The sequence below is a fragment of the Strigops habroptila genome, chromosome 7, assembly GCF_004027225.2.
Source record: "Strigops habroptila isolate Jane chromosome 7, bStrHab1.2.pri, whole genome shotgun sequence".
Lineage (NCBI taxonomy): Eukaryota > Metazoa > Chordata > Aves > Psittaciformes > Psittacidae > Strigops > Strigops habroptila.
In genome coordinates this window covers 62,924,195-62,937,010 of record NC_044283.2, presented here as the reverse complement: position 1 = coordinate 62,937,010, position 12,816 = coordinate 62,924,195, and the positions used below count along the sequence as shown (strand labels likewise).

General features: G+C 36.9%; 1 protein-coding gene across 2 annotated transcripts in view; it reads right to left on the bottom strand.

The window, feature by feature from the left end:
- The window catches only part of TTC29 (tetratricopeptide repeat domain 29), a 216,333-nt gene that overhangs the window by 97,166 nt on the left and 106,351 nt on the right, over positions 1-12,816 (bottom strand). For both annotated transcript variants that reach the window (XM_030492984.1, XM_030492983.1), the window contains one exon: positions 11,179-11,402. In XM_030492984.1, the coding sequence (XP_030348844.1) occupies positions 11,179-11,402 (224 nt within the window). The remainder of the gene's footprint in view (positions 1-11,178; positions 11,403-12,816) is intronic.

Here is a 12,816-nt window from a genome sequence, read left to right as displayed (position 1 = left end):
TCAGACAGCTAAATTATCACATACTAACCCTAAAATTTATACAACAAATCCAAGTCCCAAATCTAAGTAGCATTACAAAATTATCAACAAATATACTGTTCACAAGTTAAAATTACAGAATGAGAGCCTCCATGGAATTTGTTATTTCTCTCAGAAAAGCACCTAAAAAAAAAAAAAAAAAGGAAAATCCACAAAAAAATCTTCTTTGGATTATTCCAAAACTATATTAATTTGGAGTAGAGATCTAAATCTTACGTGGCAACTCTTATCGTACTGCTTCTCCCAAAGGGGGATTTGAAATATATATTCCCTACACGATGCTGAAGAATCTGAGATAAAATACAGCATGAACCTATGTGTTTCACAGCTAAATTTATCACTGGCTGAACTAAGATTTTCTTTCAACACTCTGCTCATATCAGATGTGAATGGAGAATAATTAATTAAAATTCCATGGAAGTTTTGATTGGCTACTTATTGTGTTTGTGGCTGTTAAATGAATGTAAGCCAAACAGCCACTTCTTAAAAGAATTTTCAAGTACTTGGGTAAAGAAGGAGTTAAGAAGCACAAGTCTTGCATCAGGTAAGAGACTGTTTGGTTAACCTGGATGTGTGAACAGCACTGCTTTTCTTTCGGGAGTTCTGCAATTTGCAAGCTTTGCTCAACAAAGAGAAAAGAGGGAAAAGAAACACCTGGCTATTGAGCACCACACAGAAATCAACTGAGTTAAAAAACAGTATTTCAATACAGGCAAGATCTCACTCAAAGTCCTCATCTTCTCTAAGTGTTTTAGAATTATGGTACTGTATGAAAATAAGTTCGAAAATAAGTTTTCAAGAAGAGACGTTTTGGAGAAGCAGTTAAATTCTGTTCTTTTGTTATCTGCAGGAAGAATTGGGGAAAATCCAACTTTCAAAAAGGACCTCAAATTTTCTTGACTGTAAATTCTATCATCTATGTGAGTCACTTTCATTGTTTGGAACAAACAGCCACAATTACTCAATAAAGTACTTCAAATGTATCACTAAACTACACAAGAGAGTGTTTCCTCAGCCTCATCTCTAATATCTTTTGTCTCAAAAGTAAAAGGGACAAATTATGTATGGTCTAATAGGAAGTAATCTAAATCTCTTATTCTGCCTATTGCCATGATGGTAGTGATAAGACAAGAGGTAATGGGTCCAAACTTAAACAGGGGAAGTTCAGGTTAGATATAAGGAAGAAGTTTCTTTACTGTGAGGGTGGTGAGGTATGGGAAAAGACCTCCTATTTCATGGCTGAACCTCCTTTCAAATCTCCAGGCTAAAAAACAATTGTATAATGATATGTGACACCCCTCCTTTTATGCTGGGCTGCACCAAAAGACACGTGACCAGCAGGTTGAAGGAGGTGATCCTGCCCCTCTACTCATGAGACCCCCGTTGGAATACTATGTGCAATTCTGGTATCCTCAGCATAAGCAGGACATGGAGCTGTTGGAGCAAGTCCAGAGGAGGGCTGCAAAGATGCTAAAGGGGCTGGAGCACCTCCCATATAAAGGCATGCTGAGAAAGTTGGGGCTGTTCAGCCTGGAGAAGAGAAGGCTCCATGGAGACCTCATAGCAGCCTTCCAATATCTGAAGGGGGCCTACGGGGATGCCAGAGAGGGACTGTAGTGATGTGGGTTTAAACCTAAATAGGGGAAGTTCAGGTTAGAGATAACGAAGAAGTTCTTTACTGTGAGGCTGGTGAGGCACTGGAACAGGTTTCCCAAAGAAATGTTAAATGCTCCATCCCTGGCAGTGTGCAAGACCAGGATGGACAGAGCCTTGGGTGGCATGGTCTAGTGTGAGGTGTCGCTGCCCATGGCAGAGGGGGTGGAACCAGATGATCTTAAGGTCTTTTCCAACCCAAACCATTCTATGATTCTATGACTAAGTTCTTCGCCTTCAGAACACCTTGATAAAGCTCTCCAGTGCGTTGCACAACACTGTAAGAACTTTATTCTGCCTTCTGAATAAATCCTCTTATCACCTAATTATGCCTGCAGTCTTCAAGAGGTTTATCTAGAATTTGTTTCTCCCCCATCTTTATCTATCTCAGCCATTTTGGAGAACACTGGCTGAATTTTCCATGCTTAATTTTCTGAAATCAAGCTGAAATGTCTTTTCCTCATTCTTGAACAGTCTCTGGTTTTGTCTTTTGATTTCCAAATGAATTTATCTTTAGTGCTAAACAATACTTTTCATTGCTTTTGCCTTTTTGTTTGTTATTTTGCTGTCCTATTTATTTTCTCAAAGTTTTTCCTCCATAAAGTAGTACCTCATATTTCTAACTTTTTAATAATTCTCATCAACATATATAAAATTATGATTTTTTGAACCAGTTTGTGTTACATACATTTCTAATATTTTAAATAACATTCCTTCAAAGAAATAAGAATGTTTCACAATCTCTTTAGAATCCCCAAAATAGAAATACCCCAGAAATTATATCTAGATTATAATCTCACACTTTCATTTGTATTTAAAGTTTGATACCAAAACATCAGTTTAAGTTTAGAAATTTGGCTTTGAGACGAATAATTATCTATATATAGACTTCACATATTCCTGACCAGAACACTCTTCATGGCTGTGAGTTTTCATGGCTTTTGTTCCCTTTTCAGGCTGAAAAAGTACCTTTTAAGTACCTGTTCTCCAGGAATGTACATCATGCAGGAATGTACATCATATAAAACTTATTCATACATTAGAAATGAAGACTATTTTGGTACAATAGCCTCATAAAAATCTCTGCAAATGATACTGCAATGGAAGTAACAGAACTGATATGGCCTTAATATACATATATCTATCTCTGTGTGTGTGCACATAAATCTCTGTATATTTAAGCACATCTATACATATGTATAGATTAAAAAAGTCAAGACATAATTGGGATTCACCCAAACTAACTGATTTAGATATAGATATGGGTTGCCTAAGATCCCTTTACTCTCACTGAAGAAAAGCAGATTCTTCTTGGCTATGGTTTATCTACTGTAGCACAAGAGAGCGCTTTTAAAGATTACCTCAAAAGTAAAAAGCAGAGGTTCCAATGACAAGTACATATAAAATAACTACATGAACAGAGAAATACAAAACCTAATTATAACCACCAACATGAAGATAACAATACACATTATACAGAGATTACAGCTAAGTGCAAATGAATTTAGAAGATACCAGAGGATACATACAAATGGTTACAATAACACAGTAAGAGGAAAGGTAATTGGATTGTCGTTGGCATAGAACACTAGATACAGATTTGTTGCCTTTGAAATCTTTGCTACAAAGTATCAAGACACTAATGCTACATAGAATTACGCAAATAACTTCAGGTAGTGCCCTACAAATCCCAAGAGAGGGAACTGACCTGAGGCGGACTATTGCTACTGCCACAGCTTTGATTGAATGAACTTTAATGTGACCCTCTGATGACTATCCTGCCAGTGAATAACAATGAGAAGTGCACAAAGACAACCATTTCTCTCTAATTGTCTTGGACAGGGGCTGACCAGCCCCTGTCATATGCTGGTCATAAAATAAACCCCAAAGAGAGACGTTTAAAAGACATATTGTCTTCTGAATTTGAACTCTGATTTACAAATCAAGAAATTCATTAAGATTATTCCAACAGCAGTATAGCTATAGCACATCAGACTTAGTAAAAGTGAACTTTTACCTCCCTGGGAGAAGAAATACTTTAAAATAGGTAAATACTCTGTTCTGTAAAATATCCCATAGTTCAGTCATTAAAGCTTTGACCTCTGATTTTCTATATTTCTCTATAACTGATAATAGAATACATGGAGACAAGTAATCATTACATATCTGTTGATATATATATATAAAAAAATTATCAGCACCACTTATCAGACAGAGACTGGAATGTGATACCAAATGAACAGAAACAGAGGTCTGAATCACCCAAGCAATTGTAAAATGGTTCCTGCAAGACAAATTCCTGGGTTTAAATAAGAAACAATTAAGAAAGCACATAGATAAAATTTCAAAGGCTGATCCCATTAGTGTGTCCAAAATTACATTAATTTCATAAAACACTGGAAGCTAAATTCAGGTCTTCTGGAACATTTAAGTCACAAGATTGTGAGAACACTGTAAAGATGAACAGCTACCTAAACTGGCTGCTACATGGAGCAAATAGAACTTGATGGAGCAGATGGTGAGGCCTGATAGTTTGCAGTTTTGGACTTAATTGAAGATCTGAAGCAGGGCTAAGAGCACATCTTATGGGCAATTATCCAACAGAACATTTTCTCAATGCCAAATTACCAAATTGAAGGCAGTAATATTTCACAAAAATTAAGCAGAAAACAAGTTAAAAGTCACGCTGTGTTGCAGTATTTGTTTTATAGTATCTTAATATTTTTATGTTTCTGTCACAGAATATAAATAGCAGAAAATGGGCTTCTTTCCTTTTGTTTCAACTGAACTTTTCAAAATATTTAATTTTTATTGTCCTTTGCAATGGAAAACAACTTTGAAATTGGGTGTGTATGCACAAAAGAAAGTATCCCTATCAAACCTTGCTCAGATCTTTTTGTTATTTAAAATAAAAAATCCCTTCAAACTGACCTTAAACGTTAAACCCCATATGTTAAACAATATAGTATTTTCTGCTCTGCATCAGGATCTCTTCAAGTGCATCTCAACTGTCAAGTAGGATCTCCCCTGGTTATGCTCAAGCCATAGTTCCATAGTTCTTGAGTTTAACAATCTCAAGAGAGCTAAGATGAGAGAAAATAAACATATAGAAGATCTGCAAGCCATACTAGTATGATTTAAGTACAACTGCTGCCACATGTGCATGATCTCCTTCATGACAAGTTGTAGCAGAAGAAAGGAAAAGTAGTACAGAAACGGTCTTTAGAGAACAGATGAAAACAACATCATCAAGAGATCCTATCCTGGTATTGTCCTTGAGGAAAGGAGACTGTCGTCGTTGTTAATGGAGAGCAGAACTTGTACTCATTTTTGAAATACAGGCATCAGAAAGAAATTTTTCAACATCCATTTATGGCTCAATATTTTCCACTCAAAAAAAAAAAAAACAAAAAAAAAAAAAACGCCAAACCCCAGTCAGTCATTTGTTCCTGCCAGATGAAGGCCATATGGAAACTTTTCAACAGCTGATAACACTCATCTTCCAGTTCAGTTACTTGTTTTTAGCAAGTATGACTTGATTATAACTGACCATTCATTGTTGAAGACATATAAATGGGTAGGCTAAGCTCATTTAAGTCGCTAGGAGTCATTTTTTTATGTCAGAATAAGACAACATTAATACTGGAAATTTCATTTTTCTTTTGCCAAAGAGATCAATATCAGTGACTCAGCAACAAGACAGCTGATGCTGTGGTGCTGCAAGAAGTTTGTTTCCACCTGGATTCATACACAGCAAAGAATCAGTCCAATTCGCTTGTTCAGGATAATCATGCCTCTACATCTACAGGTTGAGGACAACCCAATCATTCTTTTTTCCAGAAAGTTTGTCCATAACCTAAACTCACACACAAAGAAAAGTTGCTGTGGGTTAGCATGCGGACATCATTCAGTTTCAGGCAGAGCTGCTGTTTCCTAGATATCATGGGCAGACTGTACAAAGAGCACATCCCTCCCAACACTGCTGGGTACATAAGGGGAATATATTCAATGAAAGTACAATCTATACAAAGATGCTAAGGAAACGGTCAGGATGTAATTTTGCCAAGCAAGGGTAAAGATATCTAATGATAAAGATAGAAGGCACTTAACTGGTAATGTTGTATGTTAAAGGGGGACTCCAAGCCTTTGCAATGAGAACACATTACAGAACTTTTCTAAGAAATGCTGCGTCTGTTGAAGTTAATGGTAGTTCTACAGTTGGCTATATTTTGATAAGGCTTCTTTCCTGGGCAGAATCACTTCACTTTTATTAAGATAATTACAAAAATAATAAACTCCTCCACTGGTCCCTAGCAAATGCTGCATTTTTCCCTGTGATAAAAAACTGAGTAGAGAACGAGAAATCTGCTTAGAAAATAAAAGTGTTCCTTTCCTCACCCTCCCAAACCAAACAAAACTGTGCCTTTCCAAGCAAATATTAACAGAGGGTTTGGTATGTTTATCCTTTTTCTTTTTTTAATGCATAACCTTTTTTCTTCCCCCCCCCCCCCCCCCCCAATAACATGGGTAATATGGTTATTGCAATGTTTCTAGCCCAGCCTAACGTGTAAGTGTGAAATCTTACAGAAAAGCTCTCCACTGTAAAATGCTGTAAAATGCTAAAGTCTGTTCTCAACCTTAAGTACCTCAGACAAAGAAAAATTTTCCAGTGCAAAAACGTCAAATAGTCATGCTTTTTTCATATACTTCAACAACAATGAATGATAACTCATACTGTCAAAAGTTTTCTCTACACTGATGTGAGTTATAAAGAGCCAAGTTAGCACTTACTTCTAATTCTGCATGTCTGGTATTCCTAGAACAAGGGTCTGCAGCCTGTGGCACACACAGATTCAGCATTCGGCATACAGCATACCACAAAGGTTGCATGGGGTCAGGAACCACGAGCAGATGCAATCTGAGAATGGCAGCAGCTTCCAGGTCTTAACTCCTACTCTCCACCAGCTGTCCCAGTGATCAACTAACAAGCAGTGCCTTTTTGAAGGCATGTTCATACCCAGGTATAGGTTCCACACACTGGCTTTGGCACCGTGAACGCAGTGATCTGTTCCTATAGTGCTGACTGCTCAATACACATTGCAGATACTGAACTGCGTCACCTTCCCTGATTTTGCTCCTCTGCTCTGGCAAAGTAGAGCCAATGTCTGAGACATCTCTTCCTTTAATTGTTCTTGAGCTGTGCATTGCATTCCCTCCAACTTGTACAGTACAAGTAAACTAGCTCGCTTTAACAAGCATTGATCATACCAGCGCTTCAAAGCCTCTGCTACTCCTAGGTAAGGATTCAGTTAGGGTTCAGACCCACATTTAGTATGTAATTCAGATGTAATATGAAAAGCAATAATTTCCAAGCCCTTCTGAAATAATACTGGGACAGATCACCTCTAATTTGACAAAAAACAAATTTGGCACACTATCATCAAGAGGGTGGCCTCAGCCTAAACCACACGATTGATGCTCTGCAATATAATCTGCATAACATCATTCGTTCTTCTAGTAGGCTCGGTGCTAATGAACTAAATAAAAGTAGCTACATCATACTTTGATGAGCTGATTCAAAGAAATAAGTGCCTTAGCCTAATGAGCACACAGACCCAACAAGTAAATTAGCAATGCATTTTAAAACAATAAGACAGATTATAGCAGCCAAGTAGTGATTTAAAGTATCAGTTACATTCATATGGCAAAATGAACAAATGTAGAAATACCAGCTTAGAGGTTTCAATTTCACTGTTAAATATTTTTATCTGAGGAACAACAACATTATCATTATAATGCAAGGCACACATTACACTGGGTGCTGTTCAAAAATTCCAAAATATAAGTAAAAGACTTCTTAATCACATTGTCTTTGTTCCTACTTCTCTGTGAAGAAGGGAAATACACAGATATATAGAGTCAAATTTTGTCTGGGTTTTAGACAGACAAAAAAATTCTATCTAGTTGGTACACCTCTGTAGGGTATGGTCATCATCTGTTCACAGGGTGTCAGCAGCCAAAGGATATTAAGATAGCAATCCTCAATATCAGACAGGCATGGACTGTGGCTTCAAACTCCCCCTCCTGCTAACTCACAGAACAGTACTGAGTAGAGGCTAGGGAGCCATGGCTCTTCAAAGGGATAGCAGCAACACCCTGCCAGCACTGTATCATACCTTTCAAGGACAGTTATAGCTTTAAGTGAAATTTCTCTGAGCAGTTCAATCAGTCAGGCAAGCTAGGCCATTTTACAGCCTCAAAATATAACTTTCTTTTTTAAAAAAAAAACCCCAAACATAAAACCCCAAACAAAACCAAACCAACATTTTCATGCACATGCCAAGAAATAACTCTATACATCAAAAGCTGAACTATGCAGATACATTGCTTTGGCATTTATCCTACATTCTTCTGTAAAAGACCCTACTACTACACATATTTCAGCAGCTAAACTGTCTCTGTTTATTTTTTTTAAGCTGCTGAGACCAGAAGTAATGAAAAAAGAGGTTAGTCCAGGATAATGAAGGAAGATCAAAGAATAAATAGAAACAACTCAATTTTGAAATCAGAAACATTTACATTATTTGCATCAAAAAAGACCAAATAGGAATGCAGTCAAGTGTTGCCAACATTTCTGCCACTGTTTTGGGGATAATGCTGTACCTAGGACAAAATAACTCTGTCAGCTATTTTTCTAAGAAGCCGCAAGGATTAATGCTAGCTGTCTATTTTTAAATACTTGGAAGGTGTTCAAATGCAATGACAATGAGATGAAGTTGGACAAAAAAGATATTTTCATTGCACAGTGTAATATTGGTACTAGTCAATTTAAAAAAAAGATGACTCTTGTATGATCTGAAGTTCAATCAAAATGTTCCACTAGAAATGAAAACAGAACATCCACTGGTGCATGTGAAGGCAAACGGTCTGTACAATCTAACACTGGCAAACAAAATGTCACTATTTTCAAACCCAGCAGTAAAGAAAATAATTCCTCTGTGATATCAGCCTCCACAACATGGTAGATGGCACTGATTCTGTTCAAGCAAAAAATTTATGTCCAACATTATAGTATCCTATAACTACAAACTATCAAAAAAATGAAGATTGACATATTCCACCAGCAAATGGAAAGTAAATGAATACCTAGCTTTCTCTGTGTACTATGGTAACAACCATAAAACTCTAATATAGGAGCAGCAGTTCTAAGTTATATTCACAATTAAGACAGCAACACTCTGTGATAGAAGAATACCAGGTGAGAAAATTAAATAACAAATAAGAAAATTATTTACTGACAAGGTAAGTGGAGTTTCGCTTTCCACTTACCACTTCAGGTTCCAAAGCAACCCCCTCATGAAGTTTAAATGTGTCAAAAAACTTACAAGTCACGAAGAAGCTTCCCCCCCCCCCCCCCCCCCCCCCCCCCCCCCCCCCCCAATTTATACCTGCTATCTCTTCTTCCACACAACTCTTAGCTCAGGACAACATACCTGAGACAGGTACTTTCAGCCTAATATTAGTGATATCAGCCACACTTTGAAACTCTCTCAGTTTGCATCCTCAAATCTTACTTTCAGCCTTGCTTGAACTGTGGCTGCTGAAGAGCAAATACAGGTCATTTGCTGTTGTGACTGCTACATCATGGTAAGTTCCAGCTGAGGTGAAATGCTGAATGCTTCTTAAATGGTGTCAACTAGAGTTGTCAGGAGATCATAAGCCAGAGCCCCAAGCAATTTGATTAGAATCAGAGTAACTGGATTAGCAGAACTACTGAATTAGTATTTGATGAGCTGTGTAATTCATGTTATCTTCACAGGACTACTAGCTCTAACACCTGCAATATGAATTAGCATCTACCCCTTCACGTGTCAGGTGACTTGAGCCTCACTTAATGCAAACAAGAGATTTGTGCAAGGGTTTGCACTGAAACAGGTGAAAAAATCAAAACTAAATATACCTTGATCTAAAAATTCAGTAAAGATGCTTGCCAACTCTAGTGATATGTTCTCATTATTTTATCTTCCATTTTAATCAACTTTAACAGGTAAAGTTGGGAGATACTCTTTCCTAGGGGCAAGATACAATCAGTCAGACAATTAGTAGTATCTTGCCTCTGTGAGAGGTGAGAGACTTACAGAGCCCAGCAACAACAACTGCTGGGTTCAGCGAGGGAAAGGGCCCCTGCCTTTCATAGGGGCAGAAACTGCACAGTCAGCAGTGGCTTCACACTTTGGCGGCATGTTTGCCAGCTCTGTTGTTACCTATCAGTCTGTAACACTGTAGCACTGAAGGAAGGCAAAATGCTCTCCTTAAGCAGCTGCAGGAAGCAAGTCCAGTAGGATAATGCATATCTGCTACTTTCTGAAAAAACTGCTGGTGGTAGTATGCTTCTGTCAGGGCAGTCTGAATGCAGAACTTCTCCCTCTTACTCCTGCAAGGTACAGGGGTGCCTATTCAAGTTTTAGTTATACTTCACACAAATCTGAAGCTTCCTTCCAGTCATGGGTTGGCTAGACATCCTGTCTAGAATTACAGTGAATTAACACTGAAAAACAACTTTTGGCTTTCATAGTAAGCATAAAATAAACATTTAAAATGAATGGGGTTTTTTAAGTGCTGAAAGGGTTTTTTTTTTGCTGTTCCTTTTTTAAATGACGTTGTCTGTTTTTATATTTCAGTCAAAAAGCTTGGGTTCCAAACTCACAGGCTTTATTGAAGGTATTCATATTTATAATGATCAAAACTTGAAACCAGTCAACTACAGTAAAATCAGCTCAGCCATGAAACAGGACTGCAGTTAGAGCTTTATCTGCCTCCATCCCTACAATTATTCCAAAGGAGAAAGACAGAATAAGTTATGTTACTATTTATAGCAAAAGGAAATGATAGATATGGCCGCTTAGTAAATAGTAGGCAATAGAGAAAATACAGTAATTTGGACTTATGTCTTCACTAATATCTAGTAATTCACAGGTGGCATTTTACATATGTGTGCTGTATTTTATTTGACATGTTCACAATCCTTTTTAAGTCAGTCACAAATCCAAACACAGTTAGCAGACAGGATATTTAATAAAATCAGATTTATAAAACTATTACAGTGTGAAACAGAATTTCACCTATTAAATTTTTCTAATACAAACCCAGCTACTCAAATCAATAGAGAAGAAAAAACAATAAATAATGAAACAATGAGAAATTAATTGAGACCTTATCAAAGCTATAAATACATCAAACATTTCTGATGATATCATAATGTGCTCTACATGGTTTTCCCCCTTTTTTTTTTTCTGTCACAAAACCTCTCCTGATATCTGCAGTTCCTAATCATTTATTCCATAAATACAGCTTAGTTGACTAAGGCTGAAATGTGCTAAGATGCAGTAGCGTTTCAAATTCATACATGAAACAATTTGGAAGCTTCCCCCAGGCATTCGCTGCTGCGGCTCCTGCTGCTCTGCTACCCACAATCCCCCCATTTACCTGCTCGCTGGGCTGCCTCAGCCCTGGTCAGGAAGTGGTAAAGCTGATCCAGCTTATCAGGCTGCTCCTCCAGGGACTTCTGCTGCCATATGGCTGACCCAGGCCCTGCAGCCTCCCTCAAGGCATTCCACTTCTCTATCAGAGTGAAGAGCTCGGAGAAGGACTTGTGATAACCCTGTCGCAGCATGTCTATGCAGATGTTCTTCTTGTATAAATTCCTGTTACTGGGAATAAGAAAGATAGATTTTAAGCCTTTAAACCCATATTCTGCTCTTCGCCTTACTAAATAAGTACAGATAACTAAAACAGCTTTCAAGAAGAGACCTCTGCAGTTCAGCAGCAGGGAAGGGGTATTTTTATCCCCCGCTCAAAAAGCATTCTGCTAAAATATGATTACAAAAGTCATACCATAGGGAAATAAATATGACAATAATGAATATATATATAGAAAACATATTAAAAATATACTGGTGTTCTTTAGCTGATATTGGTAAAAAAGGCTGACTGATGGGAAACCCCCCCTCCCCATGTTTACATTAGTTCATGAAAACACAATGAACTCTTATTTTGCTTTAAAATAGTGCACAGGGAAAAATGAGGCACATTCCACATGTCAAAACAATGTATATGTTAAATAGTTTTGCTGTAGGACATGATGGGTTGGTTTAAAACATCAGACAATTGCTATGCCAGAAACATAATCATTAGATATTATTTTGCTTCTGTTTAGCATATAACTTCAGCTGGGACTGGTTTACTGATGTAAAATTTTGATAATTTCTTCCTAATTTTAAAATAAAATGATGCAACAATGAATTTATATCGAAGTTATCTCATTCATAAACTCTGATAAGATATACATATCAAAAAGTTGTGTAATCAAATATTCTCAAGAGGTAATATATCTTTTGGGGTATTATTTATGGAAATAATCAAACTATTTCTTTTATGAGGCATGAAACAATCATTGTGTCCCATCCTGGAGAAAACTATGAGTCCAATGGGACTGTGTGCAACACTAAAGTACAGATGTAAAGGTTTGCAGGAGTAGGAATCTAGTATGAGAAAACAAACCTTTGTCCCAATAAAATGGCAAGGACCCAGAAGTGTTAATTCTATTTTCTATATTCCATTAAGTCTCCAAACTGTTTTCAAGACTGTCTTTTTAGATTAAAATCCATTTAACTACAGATACTCAGCAGCTTTCAAATAAATATGGAATTCTGAAAACTGAGATTTATAGCATATGTAATAAATTCAGATGACCTCATGCTAAACAATAGCCTAATGAGACTAATACTTCTAGCCAAAAATAGCTACTGCAGTTCTTTAACAATACTAGTAAGATGGAAGTGATGTAATAAACTTCTTAGCTAGATGTGAATGAAATAAAAAGTAATGTAAGATGTAAGAAGTACATAATCAGCATTAGTTCACTTTTAATATTATTAAAATAAAATCTATTGCTTACTCCATAGATGCACACTACTCCTTCATGGTTTTTTTTATATTTCAGTTTCAAAACTGAACATAAAAGTACTGCAAAAGCCTGATATGATTTGGACTAGACAGTACTGAATTTATCTTTAATGCATAAATAGGTGTTTTTTGAGATTGAAAAGCATGCATTGTTCATAC